The sequence below is a fragment of the Sciurus carolinensis genome, chromosome 11 (assembly GCF_902686445.1).
Source record: "Sciurus carolinensis chromosome 11, mSciCar1.2, whole genome shotgun sequence".
Taxonomy (NCBI): Eukaryota; Metazoa; Chordata; class Mammalia; order Rodentia; family Sciuridae; genus Sciurus; species Sciurus carolinensis.
The window spans coordinates 74,210,063-74,231,194 of NC_062223.1; the positions used below are offsets into that span (position 1 = coordinate 74,210,063).

A 21,132-nucleotide genomic window follows, 5' to 3' on the forward strand; every position below is an offset into this window, starting at 1 on the left:
TCAGGAACCACATTAGACTTTTCCTAATGCAAAAGTGACCAGACAGGTTCCTCAGGGATTGTGCTACAAAATATGAATCATACATTTACATTCCCTTATTACATAAATTCATGTTCATAGGCTATAAATTACAAAAGAAATAACTGAAAGGCCTAGAAATAACCAGTTCTAAGAATGTTACTTAGCTAGAATGAAGGACATGAATGAATAGAATTTGGGGGGATTGTTCAGGGATATCATAAAATGTCTCAATGCTTGAGAAACTGAGTTCAGAGTGGCTGAACAAATTCCAAGGTCAGAGCACTGTTGTCACTTCATCTATTTCCAGAGACTGTGTGTTTTAGTCAGCTTTTTTACCACCATGACCAAGAGACCTGACAAGAACAACATAGAAGAGGAAAAGTTTACTTGGGGTTCACGGTTTCAGAGGTCTCAGTCCATACAGGGCCCACTCTATTGCTCTAGACTGGAGGTAGAACATCATGGCAGAAGGGTATGGAGGAGGAAACCAGCTCAAGACATGACACTCGGAAAACAGAAAAAGACTAATTAAGGCTCACCAGAGACAAAATATATACCCCAAAGGCATGCTCCCAGCAACCCACCTCCTCCAGCCACACCCTACCTGTCTACAGTTACCACCTAGTTACCTACCTCCAGACACAGAACTCCCTGAGCTGTTCCCTGCAGAACAATCCCATCCACCATTTCCACAGACAAATTGAACAAATGTTTTAAAACCAAATTTATTTCTGCTTTGTAAACATATGAACAACCTGCTCCTGGATTTTTTTGGTCTTGATTCCATAAATGATGGGGTTCAGCATAGGTGGAGCCAGAATACAGACATTAGCCAGCAAGATATGGATATGAGGTGGAATGTGGCGTCCAAACCGCTGAGTAAGTGTTGTGAAGAGTCCAGGCCCATAAAACAGGATGATGACACAGATATGGGAGCCGCATGTGTTGAGGGCTTTGTGGCGAGCATTTTGGGAAGACATGCCGAAGATGGCACAAAGAATCAGCACGTAGGAAACAAAAATTAGCATAACATCTAAGACCACTGTTGACATTAGGATGGAAAACCCATACCAAATGTTTACTCGAATGTCATTACAAGCATATTTGGCCAAGCCAATGTGTTCACAATAAGTGTGTGGGATAAAATTATGTTTGCAGAAAGTCAATCTTTTCAGAAGAAATATTATAGGGAATATGGTACCATAACTTCTCAGAAAGATAGTCACTCCAATTTTTCCAATAAGAGAATTCGTAAGAATAGTGGTGTATCTAAGTGGGTAACAAATGGCAATATAGCGATCAAATGCCATCACCAACAAGATCCCTGACTCAGAAATAAAGGTGGAATGGATAAAGAAGAGCTGAGTGATGCAGCAATCCAGGGAGATCTCCCCAGCATGGAACCAGAAGATGGCCAAGGCCTGAGGTACTGTGGCTGTGGAGAGGACAATGTCTGCTCCAGACAGCATGCAGAGAAAAAGGTACATGGGTTCATGGAGACTACGCTCTGTGAGGATAATGAAGATGAGTAGGCTGTTCCCAAGCAGGGCAGTGACATAGGAAATGAAGAAGGGAATGGAAATCCACATGTGCTGTTCCTCTAGGCCAGGGATGCCCACCAAGCGGAAGACTGTGTGGCTAATGCCAGAGTGGTTTAAGGTGGTCATACCTGGAAAGACAGGGAGACGTTTCAACTTCTATTTACACAGGTAGAGGAAAATACATATTTCCTTTAATATTTTTGTGATGTTGCTAGGAGCTGTAGGTATATCCATTGCCATCCATCTTCTTTGAATACATAACTAAGAAGTAATCTGCAAAAGTGAAAGATGATCTCTGCTTTAAAGAGTGATGGCCAATTAGAATGATCTCCAACTAATCAAAGTAAGAAACATTATTCTATAAATTTCACTTACCAACAGAAGATTATGAATATACAGAGGAAATCATTACTTCTGCCTGGGAAAAATGTAAAAAGATGAAACTTGAACTTGACCTTGAAATTTAGTAGTTTATTCTAAAGTGAATAATGAAGAGAAGAGAAGCAGTATATGAAAAGGTGAACATACAGACCAATGCACAGTGTGCTCCTGAAATATTTCAAGCTAAGTAGCAAGTGCATAGGAACTGTTAGAGAGGGCAGGGAAGGTGATTGTGCAAGAAAGATTTTTTCTGTTTATGTAGAATCTAAAACAATAAATTTCTTCTCTCATGCTCCTGGAAGCTATAGGTCCTAAACCAAGGGATTGGTAGGACCACCTTTGTTCTGAGGCTCTGGGGGAGCATCCTTCTTTGTCTCTTCCAGTTTCTGGTAGCTGCTGGCAACCTTGGTGTTCCTGGGCTCATGGGAACTTCATACTAGTCTCTGCCTATTTTCACATGGTCTTTTGTGTGTGTCTCTGACACTAATCTCTCCTTATAAGGACACTAATCATTAGATTTAGGGCCCACCCTAACCCTGTATGACCTCATTTTAATTAATGACATCTGCAAAGACCTTGTTTTCAATTAATGTCACATTCTGAAGTTCTGGGTGGCACATAGTTTGTGAAGACATGACTCAACTTCCAATAATTGATTGCCATCACTGCCCATATTTTATTGAATGCTCATTGGATGCTGGAACTCAGGATGTAATGGGATATTTTAACAAGGTGTCTGAAATCAAGAGAGACTTTTAAGTCAACCTTCTTAAGTACTTACTATGCACAAGGATCTAACTGACCAATTGGAAAAACAAAATTTAATCCCTTTCCTTCAGGAGAGTACCTGGGCCCATGAATCTCTTCTACTCTTCCAGATACCATTTCTATTCTTTTATGGCCCACATCTACCCTCCAATCTCCCTGCACTGCCTTTGCCTGAAAATCCTTTGTGCCATCAAACACCATCCAATTCTTTGGATTCACCAACACTTAAGGATCTGTTATCACAGCTTCACCTCAGACCCTATCTTTCACAGAGGGGCAATTATCAGATGTCTCAAAGTCATAGTTTAAAATGATTACTCTTGCTTGGAAAGAATCCTGTGCATGTTTATTGGAACATTAATTGACTATGGACACTGGAGACTAAAACGTCAGTGGTGTTCCTGGAATGAAAAGGATCTGGATATAAAATAGTCACAGGAAAATTAAACTAATATTTATTAAGAATTGCTTCATGCCAGCTACTATATTATGCACAGAATATTTCATATATTCTTCATGCAGGGAGTAGATATCCATGGTAGGAACTAGATACTATTCCTATTTCACACTTAAAGAAAGTGAGACTCACATAACAGTAATCATTTGCCAATTGTCACAAACCAGTAATTGATATAAATGAGATGTGAAATCTCTCTGACTTCACCAGAGTTTGTTCACTTATGATGAAGGTCAAGAGATCTTAAAGAGGTAATAGTGGCCAGAACTGTGTGCCTGAGGTGAGGCACTCCTTGTGCGTATACCTTGGGAACTAAGTCTTGGAATGACTGAAATTTTAAAAAGAGATTATTTCTGGGAGGGAAGGTGGGTTACAGCTCTTGATATTTGGAAAATTCTTCTACTGGTGGAAATTATCATATAACTTCATCATTTACTTCCTACCACCCCTTTCTTTCTTCATTAGCTTAGTCCTTCTGCAAGAATATTTTGAACAATGACTATTTTCTTCAGGCATTCTGCTATGTACTTGAGTCCTCACCGGGCTTATGACTTGAGAGAATGTTAGACATGTAAGCAACTAGGTTTAGCCAATGTCCCAGGGAAATGGACTCAGAGGGCACCTTCTGAAAAGAGGGCCCCATCCATCCCACTTTCAGTGGCATGAATGAAAGCAAATAATAAAATTCCCTCTTCATGGGTTTCTGAGGATATTAAATCAAAGGGTATCTTTGAATTTCTAGCTCAGTGGCTAAGATATATCTTAGGCTCATTAATATTTTTTTTTCCATTTCAGTTCCTCCTCTTAAAGCCTCTGATTCTTCTTTCTGGGGAGGAAAATCAGCTCCTTAGATTTCCTCTCACCTCTGCCAAGATGCCCTGGCTACCTTCACAAAGTCCTCTCTAATGCCAGGCTTGGGACAGGCCATTCTCAGGATTCCTTTCATATCTTTCCAAAAGGAGTCTGTAGTCTATGTCAATATTCTTTCTGTTTCCTCATCTCTAGTCTGGTCATTAGGACCCACTGCCATGTATTGAGTTGCTTCTTTTTACGCTTAGCTAATTCCCTTAACCCAGTGTATTTTCACCCTCGCTTCCAGACCTCACCTTCCACATCTGCTAGAACCAAGAAGATTTGCACCTCTGGTCTTCATGGTTTTTGACCACCCATTTCAGTAGTCTAGACTCCTGTCACCTCTGCCCTGCATGACAAAACACCAGTCTAGTTCTTACCTTAATTCTGAAGCCAGCCCCACCCACGGATGTCTCAGATGGAGACTTGAGGAACAGACACCAGATCTGAAATAAAATTCAGTTTATTGGGAGCCAGGAGTTGTTTATCCTCTCTCCTTGAGGGAAGCACTTGAACCAGGTTCTCCTGGGACACAGCTGCATCATCACTATCAATTTTTTCCCAAATGAATGGAGTCTCTAAAGCCATTCCTCTCTTTTCTGTTCCTCCTGATTCTTATCTGTCTTGCTTCTCTTAAGATACTCTGATATAAAAGCCTTTCCATCTAAACTAGCCTTACAACATGCCTATTTAAACAGATTTAAAGCCCATTTTTAACACAAATGTAAGAGCTGGCAATATGTATCAATGATTTTTAAAGTTCTGTTCTTCTTGAAAAGGATCATGTTGACATTATATTCATCCCCAAGATTTTCATAAGTTTCAATTTTAACCATCATGAATAATGATGCTTAGCTCTGTGGCCTAACATATATAAATGCACATGCTTACTGCTTAGTAGAAAACATGTGAGCCATGATTATTTGGGACACATTTGTATTTCATGCTTGACTCCTTTGATTATGTTTGATTTTCACTTCATCTTAATTTTCAATTTGATTGTGATGTTCCTAGACATAGCTTTCTTTGTTTTTGTCCTCTGAGATTCACTGAGCTTTTTGAATATGTAAATTTATAATTTTACCAAATTTAAAATTTTTCAGTAATTATTTCTTAAGCTTTTTTTCCTATCACATTTTTCTCTATCCTTTCTTTTTTGGACCCCAGCTTCACATTCATTAGATCTTTTGACTTTGTTCCACCAGTACCTGAAGTTCTCTTATTTTATTTTTCTGTTCTTTTTCACACTTCTTCAATTGGATAATTCCATTGGTAAATCTCATGGTTAATTACTAGAAGTAGGATTACCTTGGTCAAAATGTAACTGCATTTGTAGATTTTTTTTTCATTTATTAAATAAAGAAATGGAAAAAATTACATGGCTATAGTGTGTGTATGTACAAATATTTAACAATGAATCCCACTATGTATGAATTATATATAAGATACATAATATATTTATACATAATTATCTTGTGTATAATTATAATGTACCAATAAAGATTCCCTCCACAGAAATTGTATAATTTTTCATTAACACCAGCAACCTGTAAGAGTGTCTTCTCCCTTAAAGCCATGCCAGTAGAATGTTTTGTCAATCTTTTCAAGTATGGTTGAGCCTATGCAAAAATTACTGACAATAATGTTATGTGTATGAATTCAAAGACATATTATTTAAGAGTTCTTGCAACTTCCATTCAACCCTTTTGGAGGTCGTCAGACATTTAAATAGCTTGTGGTAGACAAATGAACAGGAGATTATGTGGAGAGAGATGACAGAGGGCCACCATCTACTATAGGACCTACAATCGTGTAACCCTTCGTCTTCCTTCTGAAATTTCATACCACATACAAAACAATAGAGATGATTCCTTGAATCCTATCAAATCAGAAGGGAATGAAATTAGAAATCACTGACAAAATTTTAAAAAGAAATTACTCTAACACCTGGAGATTAAATAATACTCTTTTGAATGATAAATGGAAAGCAGAAGAAATAAGGGGAGAAGTAAAAAAATTCTTAGAAACAAATGAGAATAATGATACAACATATCCAAATCTCTGGGACAGTAAAGGCAGTTCTAAAAGGAAAACTAATAGCACTGGGTTCCTACATTTAAAAAAAAAATAGAAAGATAACAACAACAAAAAAAAACCCTAATATTATGCCTCAAGGTCCTAGAAAAAAGAAGAATAAACTAACACCAAAATCAGTGGATGGTAGGAAATAATTAAATTGAGAGCCAAAATTGATGAAATTGAAAATTTAAAAAAAAAATACAAAGGATCAAAGAAACAAAGTTGATTCTTGAAAGGATAAACAAGATTGATAAACACTTAAAATAACAAAAAGAAAGAAAAGACCCAAATTTTAAAAAGTATAGATGAAAAATATCACCACAGACACCACTGAAATCCAGAGAGGATCATCAGAAACTATTTTGAAAATTTATACTCCAATAAACTAGAAATTCTTGAAGGTATTAACAAATTTCTAGAGACATATGACCTACCATAACTGAATCATAGGGATGTAGAAACACTAAACTGATGAATATTAAGTTAAGAAATCAAAGTCAGCTGTTTAAAACGTTTCAACAAAGAAAGGCCCAGGACTAGTAGAGTCTCGGCCAAGTTTTACCAGATATTTAAGGAAGAACTAACACAAATTCTTCTCAAATTATTCCATGAAATAGAAAAACAGAGAATACCACCAAATTCATTCTATGAAGTCAGTATCACCCTGATTCCAAAACCAGACAAAGACACATCATGGAAAGAAAACTTCAGGCTAATATCCCTGATGAACATAGATGCAAAAATTCCTAATAAGTCAGGTGGCACACACCTGTAGTCCCACTGGCTTGGGAGACTGAGACAGGAAGATTGAACATTCAAAGCCAGCTTCAGAAATGGGAGGCATTAAGTAACACAGTGAGATCCTGTCTCTAAATAAAAAAGAAAATAGGGCTAGGGATGCAGCTCAGTGGTTAAGTGCCCATGGGTTCAATCCCCAGTACTCCCCCCCAGAAAAAAAGTTTCTAATAAAATATTGGCAAACCGTATTCAAAAACACATTAAGAAGATAGTGCACCATGATTGAGTGGGTTACATCCCAGAGATGCAAGGATGGTTCAACATATGCAAATCAATAGATATAATTTACCCCATAAATAAAGTTAAAGATAAGAATCACATGATCACCTCAATAGATGCAGAAAAAGCATTTGACAAAGTTCAGAACCCACTCATGTATAAAAAAACTAGAGAAACTAGAGATACAAGGAACCTACCTCAACATTATAAAGACTATATAAATGACAAACCCAAGGCCAACAATATACTAAATGGAGAGAGAGAAATTAAAGAGATACAAATAGGAAAAGAAGAATTCAAATTATCTCTGTTTGCTGCTGACATGATCTTATGCTTAGAAGACTCAAAAACTCCACCAGAAGACTTCTAGAGTTGCTAAACAAATTAAGTAAAGTAGCAGGATAAAGATCAACTTTCATAAATCAAACATTTTCCTATACTTCAATAATGAATTTGCTGAAAAAATAGGAAAACTATCCCATTCACAATAACCTCAAAACAATACTTGGGAATTAATCTAATGAAGGAGGTGAAGGACCTCTACAATGAAAACTATAGAACACTGAAGAAAGGAATTGAAGAACTTAGAAATGGAAAGATCTCCATGTTCTTGGATATGAAGAACTAATATTGTCAAAATGGCCATACTACCAAAACAATATACAGATTCAGTGCAATACCCATCAAAATACCAATGGCATTCTTCACAGAATTAGAAAAAAAAAAAAACAGTTCTAAAATGCATTTGGAAGAATAAAAGACCCAGAACACTCAAAACAATCCTGAACAAAGAGAAAGATGCTGGAGGAATCACAATTTCAACTCTCAAATTATATAACAGAGCTACACAACAAAAACAGCATGGTACTGGTACCAAAGCAGACATGAAAACCAATGGAATAGAATAAAAGACACAGAGGCAAACCTACATACTTACAGTTGTCTGATACCTAACAAAGGTGCCAAAAACATACCTAAAAAGATAGCCATTTTAATTAATGGTGCTGGAAAAAACTGAATATCCTTATGCAGAAGAATGAAATTTGACCTTTCTCTCTCTCACCCAGCACAAAAGCCAACTCAAGGTGGCTCAAAGACCTAGGAATTAGACCAGAAACATCAAAACTGCTAGAAGAAAATGTAAGCCCAACACTCCAACATGTTGGCACAGGTATCAACTTCCTTAAGAAGTCTCCCCAAGTACAAGATATAAAGCCAAGAATCCGTAAGTGCAATGGCATCAAGTTAAAAAGCTCCTGCACAGTAAAGGAAACAATAGTGTGAAGAGAGCCTACAGAACGGGAGAAAGTCTTTGCCACCTGCTCCTCAGGGAACTAATATCCAGAATATGTAAAGAAGTCAAAAATCTTAACCTCAAAAAAACAACAAATGGGCAAAAGAACTAAACTGACACTTCTCAAAAGAAGAAATACAAATGACCAATAAATACATGAAAAAGTGTTCAACATCTCATGCAATCAGGGACATGCAAATCAAAACTACACTGAGATTTCATCTCACTTCAGTCAGAATGGCAATTATCAAGAATAAAAGAAACAATGTTGGCGAGGATGGGGGGAAAGGTACACTCATACATTATTGAAGGGACTGCAAATTAGTGCAACCACGTGGAAAGCAGTGTGGAGATTCCTCATAAAACTAGGAATGGAACCACCATATGACCCAGCTATTCCACTCCTTGGTATTTATCCAAGAACTAAAAGCAGCATACTATAGTGATACAGTCACAACACTGTTTATAACAGTTCAAACTCACAATAGCCAGCTCAGATGCCCAGCAATATATGAATGGATTAAGAAAATGCAGTTATATACTCAGCCATAAGGAAGAATGAAATTATGGCATTTTCTGGTAAATGGAGGGAACTGGAGAATATCATGCTAAGTGAAATACGCCAGACTTGGAAATCAAGGGTTGAATGTTCTTTGTTATATGCAGAACCTAAAGCAGAGTAAGGGGGAAAAGGTTGGAGTTGAATATCATAAAGACAGAAGATCAGCAGAGTAGGACATTGAGGGGGAGGGAAGAGAGTTAAGAAAGGGGAGTAAAAGAAAAATGAATTTGACAAAGTTATGCTATGTGCATGTATGTATAAATAAATCACAGTGGATTCCACCTTTGTGCATATCTATAAAACAAAAATTAAAAATATGTAAATGAATGTAAGGTAAACCAGTAGAGTTAAAGAAGAGGAATAAGAGGAGGGAAAGGTGGGGTACTGGGAAGTAAAATGGAATAAATTATATTCCATGTATATATGATTTTATTAAAGTGAACCCAACTATTGTGTATAACTATAATGCATTAATCAATTAAAAAAAAAAAAAAAAACCTGTCCAAAAACAAAAAGAAAAGAAAGGAAATTTTTTTTTGTTTTTTTTTTTTTGTTTTTTTTTTTTTGTGGTGCTGAAGCACCCAAGCCCTTGGGCATGCTAGGTAAATGCTCTACCACTGAGTTATGTCCCCAACCTGGAAAGCAGAATTTTAAAAGTTCTTATTCTTTTTTTTAAACATTTATTTTTACTTGTATTCTTTTTTTAATTTGTTCTAATTATTTTACATGACAGCAGAATGCATTTTGACATATCATATATAAATGGAGTATAACTTCTCATTCTTCTGGTTGTATATGATGTAGAATTACACTGGTCGTGTAATCATACATAACGTCTGATTCATTCTACTGTCTTTCCCACCCCCCACCCCCATCCCCTTCCTTCCCCTCATTCCCCTCTGTAATCCGAAGTACATCTATTCTTCCCTAACCCCACCCCTTATTGTGAAGTAGAATTTGCATATCAGAGAAAACTTTCAACCTTTGGTTCCTTGGGATTAGTTTATTTCACTTAGCATGATATTCTCCAGAAAAAGCTCTTATTCTTGAAACATTTTCAGGCCAGGGTGGTGCATGAGGAGTTCTGGCAAGAGCCAGGGACAGGCAGGCAGGTTTGGCCTGGTTGTCAAGGCTTTGGATCACAATTTACCTCTAATCCCTTCCTCTATGAATGAAGCAGCCATCAGATGTGTTGAAGACAGGGGTTTAGAATGATTACCCTAAAAAGATTACCTGTGGAGATTTTTTGGAATATAATTAACTGAAGAGACCTGATTCTAAAGAACCAGTTGTGTTCCAGGACACATTGTGGAATGGATCTGTATATAACCCAGTCACTGTTAAATTAGTATCTATTATGCATTGCTTTATGCCATTTGGCACTTTGTATATTTTTATACTGAGGTATTGAATATCCACTCTAGGATCTGGATATTGTTCCCATTTCACATATAAAGTAAGTGAGACTCAGAGAACATGAACCACTTGCCAAATGTCACAGACCAATCTCTGATGGAAATGAGATTTGAAAACTCTGACTTTACCTCATATAGATTGACCACTGGATAAGAAGATCAAGAGAACTTCAAGTGTAAACATTGATAGGGCCTGTGTCCCTGAGGCGAATCACTCCTATGCTCACCCCTTAGAAAATTTAGTTTAGAAATTACTGAAATTAGAAAGAAAAAATATATTTTGAGGAGGGAGGATGGCATGATGTTTAATTTTTCTGAAAGTGGAAAATTATCATTTACTTGATTTGCTTTCATTTATTCATTACCTCAGTCATTCAGCAAGTATATTTTAAGCAGCAATAATTTTACAGGTAACATTTTACAAACCAGAGAATTTTAGTCAGCTTTTTCATCACTATGACCAAAAGACCTGACAAGAAAAACTTAGAGGAGAAAAATTTTATTTTGGCTTATGGTTTCAGAGATTCAGTCCAGTCAGCCAACTCCACAGCAGCTCGGAACATGACAACCAAGAAGAAGAGACAGAACTCCACTCACCAAATACAAAATATAAACCCCAAGGGCACACACCCCCAGTGACATATCTCCTCCAGCCATACCCTACCTGCCGACAGTTACTGCCTAGTCAATTCATATCAGTGGATTTATGCACTGATTAGATTATAACTTTTATAACCTAATCTATTCACCTCTAAAAATTCTTGCTCTGTCTCACACAGGAGCTTCTGGGTAACATCTCATATTTAAATCATAACAAGGAGATATAGGAAAGTGGGTAGGGATTTTCCTGAGCATCATGTGTTTCTGGTTTGAGAGGGAAGCAAATTTGTTAACAGATGACTTTGATGAATAGGAGATAAATATTTGGTCCCTCTAATGAAGTGGTGTCTTAAAAGATTGAGCTCGATAGCTAAGTTATATCTTGTGCTTGTTAGTATTATTTCTTGCACTCCAGTTGCCACTCTTGGTGCCTCTGATTTTTATTTCTGCAGAATAAAATCAGCTCCCATTGCTGGGAGAAATCATTCTTCCATTAGAGGCACTGACCCAGGACGTCCAGTCATAGGGTCTTGGTTCAGGGAACTTCTATAGAACATAAAGACAGGGGCTGCGGTTGTGGCTTGGTGGTGGAGTGCTTGCCTCGCATGTGTGAGGCACTGGGTTCAATTCTCAGCACCACATATAAATAAATGAATAAAATAAAGGTCCATCAACAACTAAAAAAATATTTAAAAATAAAAAGAGTGCTCAGATACATGTTACTTAAACAGGACTTAGTGGGTCCTGGAGAAAATGGCAGGGTCTCAATCACTTTTGAAAAAAAAAAAAGAACATAAAGACACAATTCAACAAAGGCAGAGCTTGGGAGGAGGGCAGATTACAGAATCTAATAAAGGTCATGTGTTTGGGGAAAGGGAGTAGCAGGAGAAATTTCATTATGAGCCAGAGAAAGAAGCCAGGGAGCTCAGGGGTTGGGAATTTGCCTGAGATTGTCTCCCCATAGAATGGCTTTGGTCTAACACTTGTTCATCCTAAAAATCCCCACTCAAATGCTTCTCCTACATGTTCCTCTCACTCCTACCTGAGATGATCTGGTTGCCTCCTCAAAGTCACTTACCACACCATACTTTGGTCATTCTCTGGACTTTTATATTTGCCAAGATGATCTGCAGTGTGATGATCTGTCAGTGTGTTGTCAGTTTTCTCCTTAAGCCTAATTCTTAGGGCACCTCTTATTCTTTGGAGGCATCTCTGTTTCCTAAACTCCATTAACCTCAGCAAGATGATAAGTCCTCAGTTCCGTTCCCAGGCCTCACCTTTTCATATCTGCTATCACCAACCCTATTTGGGCCTCTGGTCTTTGCTAATTGTTAGTCTGCTTTCTGTTGCTATACCAGAATACAACATGTAATTTATAAATACAGAGACTTACCTGGTTCATGTTTCTGGAGACTGGAATGTCCAAAAGCATGACACCAGCATCCAGCGAGGCCTTCTTGCTGCATCACAGCTAGGCGGAGGGCACCCCGAGGCAAGAGCAAGGGAGTATGTCAACTCAGTTCTCTCTCTCTCTTCTTAGGAAGTCACTAACCCCATCATGGAGGCCTCATGACCTCATCTAATCCTAAATACATCCAAAGACCTCACCTCCAAATACAAACATGAATTCTGGGATTAACTTTTTATCACATGAACTTAGGGAGGTATACATTCAAATTGTGGTACCGTTCTTTGTCCACATGTATCACAGCCTCCAAGAACCCTGTCACCTCTGTCCTGCATAGGACAAAACACCAACCCAGACCTTCCTTACCTGATTTCTGGAACTTGCCCCACTCCCAGATGTCTAATTCACTCACCAGCCCTAGACAATCTTTAGGAGAAGACAAGAGATTGATTATGAAATTCAGGTTGTTGGGAACTTGACAGTTGGGCTATTTATCCTCTTTCCTAAGAGCCCTTGGCTGCATGTTAGAAAATAAAATATTTCCCTCAACTTTGAATGTTTTATTTGTCACCTTATTGTGAAAGAAAGAAAAACAAAGAGAAGAGAAAAGAAGAAAACCCACAAATACAGAAAAGCAAACCAAATAAAGGAATGGCTTAGTGAATAATTATGTAGCATCCATCACCCACCCAAGAAATAACAGCTTATTAGACGCACCTACAGCAACATTCGTTTGCCCAGTCCCAGTCCAATGCCCTTCATTCTGATATAACTAACTTGTGTGGTTAACATTAATATTCAAATCTTCCTGTAGTTTGCATCCAAATTATAACATTTTTTATCTTCATCAGTATAGCAAATCTAAATTGTTATTTTCCATTCCTCATAGTAGATAGCTAGATCTTGGGGGTTGCCATTACAACTTCCATTTGTAACCTCCTCTCCCTCTACCAAAAAAAAAAAAAAAACAAAACAAAAAAAAAAACAAAAAAAAAAAAAAAAAAACATGAGTGATGTTCATCTTACCTGAAAATTTTCTCTCCTCATATTTACCCAACACATTATCACACCACATACCCTCTGTACCCTCGTGTGTGTGTGCGTGTGTGTGTGTGTGTTACTAGGGATGGAACATGGGGCACTCTACTGCTGAGATATATCCACAGTCCTATTTATTTTTTATTTTTTATTTTGAGACACAGTCTCACTAAGTTGCCAAGGCTAGCCTCAAATTTGCAAACCTCCTGCCTTGTTCTCCAAAGAAGCTGGGATTATAGGTGTGCTCTACCATGCCAGGTCTACACCCTGATTTTTAGTGATAATTTTTGCACTTTCGTGCTCTATCACACCCAAATACTTTGCAACTCCAACTCCCACAGTGTTCCAACACCCTCCACCCACACCCTCTGCTGGGTGTTCTGACCCCTTCCCCAACTGCCTTTGTCTACACTTACAACAGACACCATTGCCCTAGGCATCAAGAAACCCTTCACTAAATGAAAATCAAAAACAATCCATTCTCCAATCCTAAAACTACATCCTTGCATTCACTTTTGTTTATTTGCTTAAATCATAAGAGCTCTTTGAGCATGCATTGTTCCATAACTCATCGATTCCAGCCCATCTCCCCTTTACCTTCCTTCCTGGTCCAACTTGGATTTCACGCTGCATTACATTCATTCAAGCACCCTCGGCATTTTTGCATTTCTGCCCTTTTATTTTATTGCTTTGTCCATGCCCAAACAGAGAGGATTTCAGTTAACCACCTTGTCAGGCATTCTTCCAAATGGATTGGCTGGTAAAATAATACCTCCCGGACATCCTCATTTGCAGTATAACTCTCCATACTAGTAAAAAAGACTACATTCAAGTTCACATGCCTATAATTTGAAACAATTATCTATACCAAATATCTCCAGTCTTTCCTCAATCTGGATCCAAACGTCCATTTTCAGGTGATGACCTTATCGTAAACCAAATTGATAGAACAGAGAAAACCTATCAGGAGGAAACACCTCACTGCTCTACCACCAAACCTTTCACCTACATGTGGTGGTTGAAGACACCTTGTGGTTAAAGTTAGAAATCTGAGTGATTCTAATCATCCTCTCCCTCCATCAAGTCCTCTCATTTTAGCTTTAACATTTCTTTCCCATCTGTCCGTTCCTCTACCTTTTGACAGACATTTCCCTACCCCAAGCTCCAACCTCTGCAAAAGAGATAATTTTAAAATAAATATAATTCAATAGATAGCATTTGAATTAACTCAACTATGAACAACTACTTCTGATCAATTTTTCTCCTATTAGTAAACAGTTTGAGGCTCCCACCAAGGATTATGAAGAAGAGTTTACTTGTTTCCTCTTGAAAACGTCAATAAGTTTATTACCTGATTTTTCCAATGTTCAAACCAATAAATAATTGAAGTTTAATAAAATTCTCATTATGAAAGTATGCTTTTCTCAGTTTAATTCATAAGGCTTATTTTAAAAGCATATGGTTGAGTAGCGTGAAATTTATCCTCCAAACAAACAAAAATATGTCATTTATTAATACTATATTTTTTATTTTATTTAATTTTATTTGAAGAACTTTATTTGAAATAGAATTCCAGAATTGTAACAATAATATGCAATCCATTATTCACCTTGGATTTTTTCAAAGTCATCAATAGTTAAAAAAAAGGCATTATACTCTATGTATAGACATTTATAAATTCAAATATACAATATAATCCTCTCATTAATAAAGAAAAATAAATAAATACCAAGGAACAGGATAGAAATCAGGTTATATGGTGGTTCCATTTCTAGTTTTTTGAGGAATCTCCATACTGCTTTCCAGAGTGGTTGCACTAATTTGCAGTCCCACCAGCAATGTATGAGTGTACCTTTGTCTCCACATCCTCACCAACACGTAATTTTTTTTCTTGATAATTGCCAATCTGACTGGAGTGAGATGAAATATCAATGTAGTTTTGAATTGCATTCCCCTGATTTCTAGAGATATTGAACATTTTTTGATATATTTGTCAACCATTTGTATTTCTTCTTTTGAGAAGTGCCTATTTAGTTCTTTTGCCCATTTATTTATTTTCTTTTTTTATTTTGGTGTTAAGTCTTTTGAGTTCTTTGTATATTCTGGGTGTTAATCCCTGAGGGGCAGGTAGCAAAGGTCTCAAATTCTATAGGCTCTCTCTTTATGCTTAAAGATACTTTTGAACATTTCTGCTTGAGTTTTTCAGGGGATACCTCATATCCAAACTATAACAATATTCTTGCACTTTGGGACCATTATGAAGGATCCAAGATGGCGGACTAGAGGGAGGCTGCATTCCTTGTCGCTCCGTAACTCCGGTTTCAAGCAGAGAGTATCTGTTTCTTGGTGAGGCAGTTTTTTTGCTGCATATCGATTCCCTGGTGTTTACCCCATTTGTCTGCTGTGATCACCTGCAGTCTGCCAGTATATCGATGCCTTTTTTGAGTGCAGATTGCTCACTGTCAGGTGCCTATCATCCGCCATTTGCCTGCCTCTGGCCGGTCCATCGCCTGCCTTACACCTATCCATCACCCAACGCACGAGGTTCACCTCCCGATCGTCGGACACCAGTCAACAAACTGATTGCCGACCACCAGTGGAGCACCAGCTGCCTGCTGTTGCCTGGAAGTTCACTGTTACAGTACCTGCAGGTTTGACTACACATGGCTACCACCATTTTGAGATAACAGCCAGGCCCCGTAGGACCCCTGGCTGGACTGACTGAGCCCCGTCTCCAGGATCCCTCAGCCCGACTGATCACTCCCTGTCTCTAGGGCCCTCACATTGACTGACTGCTCCTTGCCACCAGGACCCCCAGACCAACTGACTGTGCCCTATCACCGGGACCCCAGACCGACTGATTGCACCCGGCCTCCAGGATCCCACAACCACACCAAACACACCCGACCTCCAGGACTCCTGCCTGACCAACCACATCCCGCCTCCAGGAACTCCAGCTGACCACGGCCACACCCTGAGCTGCAGCTCCCCATTTGCCAACACATTTTGAAGCCAGAGCGGCCATCTTGGATAATCCTGGAAGCCGGAGCTCCAATCTTTAGGTGGGGCAAATCCCATCCTGAGATGCCTGCTGGAGGCTTGAAGCTCATTGTCAGGTACCTCTCATGCATCAGGCTACTGAAGTCTGGGAGGTTTCATTACTATATGACTGTTACACTGTAGATTTTCTCTTTTCTCCTTATTGAAAAAATTTAAGTTTTATTTCTTTACTTTTCTTGCTCCCTTTTCCTTTTGTTTACTTGTTCCCTCAGAGTCTCTTTCTCCCTTTTTTGCATGCTAACATCCAATTTCTTTTGATTACACTCTCACCCTTTCTATTATCTAGAACTTCTGTATATTCTTTTCTTATCCCATTAACAGCCACATTCTACATCCCTCTGGGACCATTATTAAGTAAAGTAAGGGTTACTTAAACAATATTAAGCTATACCATGAGAGTCAATATGATAATCAAGATGGCTACTAATTAGTAGGTGAGTAGTACAGACAGCTTGAATACTCTGGACAAAGGGATGATTCAAGTCCCAGATAAGAGTGGAATAGTGGGAGATTTCATCACACAGAGAATGGTTCACAGTTTAAAACTTATGAATTGTTTATTTTTGGACTTTTCCACTGATTATTTTCTAACTGTATTTGACCAGGAAATCAAAACCACAGGAACATGGGGAACTACTATACATTAGGAACACCTGAGGAGTTGTTAAAAGCTCTACTTCAGGAATAGAAAAGGGGCAGAATTTTCTTAAAAGTCATGTTAGAGGAAAGTCCAGGCATACATGCAAAGTTAGATCTTAAATATATTATGAAATTATCATTAGAATCCATTACTGTGGCCTAAAGAATTCAAACAAATGGAGAGAAGGAACATCTTAGATGTTTCCAAGGTCTTAGAATGTCTCCAAGGGCTGAGAAATAAAAGACTTCAGAAATAAAAGACAATAATTTTTTTTGTCCCAGATGTTCTTGGCAGTAAAGCCTTCATTCATCAAGGAAGTGGCAAACACCTCAATACTAAAGTGTTCACAGTTTCTTGATGCACCTCTGAAACCCAACAAGATGCAAAACCAAGAGATGAAATTTAAAGGAATTAGTTCCAGCTTCTCACAAAGGTAATTCTCCAGGAATTCAAAACCCCCTGTGTCCTTGGACCAGCAGTGGAAACTAGAGTGCCCAGGCACTGTGGGCCAGCCACAAGGAGAGGTGGCCAACCAAGCTGAGCCCAGCCAGAGGAGTGCTCAGGCCTCACCGCCACGCCCATCAGCTGTCTCCTCCCTCAAAGGCCCAAAGTGGCCCAGAGCTGCTAATGGCAGCAGGCAGTGGTGACTGCAGAGACTGACTACGTCCCTGAGAATTTATTTGAATCCTAGCATTAGGTGGTAGCTAGCAAAGAGCTGTGAAATGCAGACAAGGTCACAAGTATTCTTTAAATTACCTTAGGGTCCTTCTTTAAACTATCTTAAGAAATCAAATGGTGGCAGTTAATCCACAGAAAACAAACAAAAACCAAGGGAGCTATTTGTAAAACACATCAAGAGAAAAGGCTTAATGGGACTAACTCTTGACAGGGTCCACCGAGGTTGATGTGAAGTTAGGAATTATGGCTCTAAGTGTCTCTAGTCGTCTGGGAAGGAAGATTTGTTTAGTAGCACAGCCACACTAAAGTAACTTCTGACCAGTTATTGACCCCAGTGCCCACATTAACATGGGATTGATGAAGCCCCCCTAAATAGGATGGCCACCTTGACAGTTCTGGAGAGGCCCAACTAAGGTCAAAAACTCCACTGCCTGATGTGAAGGAGGAGTTGAACACCTGATTAGCAACAAGTACAGAAGGTGGGCCCCAGATCTCCTGGTAAACATCAAACAGTAATAAATTTGGAGACAGCACTGTCTCCTTTGCCATTCTCTGCTCAGAGAATGCCCACTCTAAGAGTGCTCTCTGCTTGAGCCGCACTTTGCTTTTACTTTACTTTCACTTATAATAAAATTCTCTTGCATGACTTTTGGCGTCTGACTTTAAATTTTGTTTTGTTGGAACCAAGAACTGAGGTTTGGAGTTTCAGCTCCCTGCTTTCCTGTGACTCTAGCATCGTTGGAAAGAACGCGATCTTGACCTCATATGTCTGACTACAAAGAAACATACAAAGACAAAACCTGGAGAAATATATTAGAAAAACCAATACCTGCCCCCTGGAAAAAAAAAGATACAGAAAAGAAGTAAACACTCAAATCCAGCAGAAAGTGCTAAGTTTATACCTAAAACAACGAGAAAATGACCAACTTGGGAATCACGTTAGGATTTTAAATCCCAGATGACCTTTCTCAGAACAATAAGGGAAAAAGAACAGTTGGGACACATGCTAACACCACAAAATATGATGAGACAGAGAAAAATGTTTCTGCTGATATCGAAGTATCATAATCTACTTGGAATTGGAAAAAAATAAATCTGATGAAAGATCCTAGGGGAGAAGAATATCACAAAGGTCCTAGACCTCCCGGAGCCTCAGGACACCAGCATCATAGCAGCCCCAGTTTAAGAACCTGGTTTTCTAGCTCAGCATTGTCAACTGCTGGTCCACATATTTATTATCCTTCTACTAAATTCTTAAAAGTTTCTGATGCCTGGCCTCCACCCCAGCTCACATGAACCAAATCTCTGGGTATAGAATGTATCATCATCCTGATTTCATTTGCTTATTTGTTATCCCTTTACCAGCTCACCTTTTATTTTTCAAAATTTATTAAATGATAGAATTTTGTCAACATACATTTGATGTAATGCCTGATGTATTTTACTTCATTTTTTAACAGTTACTCTTTTTATTTTTTTTTACTTTTACAGACTGCATTTTGATTCACTGTATACAAATGGAGTACAAGTTTTCATTTCTATGGTTGTGCATGATATAGATTCATACCATTTGTGTAATCATACATGTACATAGGGTAATGATGTCTGTCTCATTCCACCATTTTTCATACCCCCAACCCCTCCTTCCTCTCATTTCCCTCTACGAAATCTAAAGTTCCTCCATTCTTCCCTCACTCCCCACCCCGCACCCCCATTATATATCATCATCCACTTATCAGGGAAAACATTCGGCCTTTGGTTTTTAGGGATTGGCTTATTTCACTTAGCATGATATTCTCCAATTCCATCCATTTATCTGCAAATGCCATAATATTATTCTTCCTTATGGCTGAATAATATTCCATTATGTATATATACCACAGTTTCTTTACTCATTCATCTGTTGAAGGGCACCTAGGTTAATTCCTCAATTTAGCTATTGTGAATTGAGCTGCTATAAACATTGATGTGGCTGCTTTACTGTAGTATATTCTTTGAATCTTATTTTAATTGCTGTTTCTGCCCTTGATTTTAATTTAACAGTTTTAATTAAATTATTAGTTATTCCATTTTGTCCTTAATTTGAAAGTTCTTTGATTTTCCCAATCCATTCAATGGTTACCTGTACTTTCTCTGCCTTCTCAATCATGCTGCATTTCTCTACCATTATTTGAAAACTAAAATTTTAGAGTTTTCTAATTTCATTTTCACTTCTTCCTATTTCAAAATCCTAGGTTTTTGGTAGGATACTTAGTTAAATTTAGTTCAGTACTTTTGCTCAATTTTATCTTAGAGATGGTCTCTTTGATTTCTGTCTCCTTACTTGTAAATTTTTTTTGTACTAGGCATGGAACTCAGGGATGGCTTACCATTGAACCACCTCCCCAAGGGTTTTTACTTCTTATTTTGAGACAGGGTCCCAGTAAGCTGCTGAGGGTCTAAGTGCCTGAGGCTGACCTTGAACTTGCAATCCTCCTGCCTGGGTCTCCCAAGTTGCTGGGATTTCAGGCATGCACCACCATACTTGTCATCTTATCTGTAATTTATAATGAATATTACCTAAAATACAACCTTTTTTTCCCATTGGACTTTATTTAAATATTCAGATCAAGTTTCAGTGTGTTATCATTTTTTTTCTTCACTTTCTAATTTTTGTGCTGGGTCACATAAGTGATAATTTTTTAAAGTCTTCTCCCAAGTATTTTTCTCAGTGGGCTACATGGGAGATAAACTCTCTAAAATTCTGTACATGATTCTTTCACCCTGACAGATGAGCCACATCTCAGATTGTTGGACTATAGTCTTCTCTCCCAGTAGCCCTTATTAGATTGTCTTAGTTCCAATATTTGGATATTTTTTAAGATTTTTTAAAATGCCCGATTCCAGCAAAATTCTTCTTTTGAATGTGACATGTTCGTGTGAAATGAGAGGCTGTTTTTAGTTGGATGTTTTTAAGATTTTTTTCGTTCTCCTTCTCCTTAAAACATACCTATTTTTCCTTTTTCTCAATTTAATTGCTTTTAATGATTCCTTCTCAATCATTTCTTTATTATTACCCACTTAGGGAAACCTTTCAGACATTTGTTCCCTAATCCCCTTTCATGAAATTTTTTAATATTTCAGGGTTGTTTTTGTTTTTTTGTTTTTTTTAGTTGTAGGTGGACACAATACCTTTATTTTACTTTTTTTTTTTATTGTAAACAAATGGGATACACGTTGTTTCTCTTTTGTACATGGCCCAAAGGCATACCATTTGTATAATCATAAATTTACATAGGGTAATGTTGTTTGATTCATTCTGCCATTTTTTCCCTTCTCCCC

The 21,132-nt window shown here is 38.0% G+C and overlaps 1 protein-coding gene across 1 annotated transcript; it reads right to left on the reverse strand.

The window, feature by feature from the left end:
• Window positions 1–746: 746 nt before the first annotated feature.
• On the reverse strand, window positions 747–1,688 carry LOC124960537 (olfactory receptor 52B4-like). Its single transcript, XM_047519358.1, has one exon. It carries the CDS (start codon window positions 1,686–1,688, stop codon window positions 747–749), a length of 942 nt encoding a protein of 313 aa, XP_047375314.1.
• Between the last annotated feature and the right edge of the window lie 19,444 nt (window positions 1,689–21,132).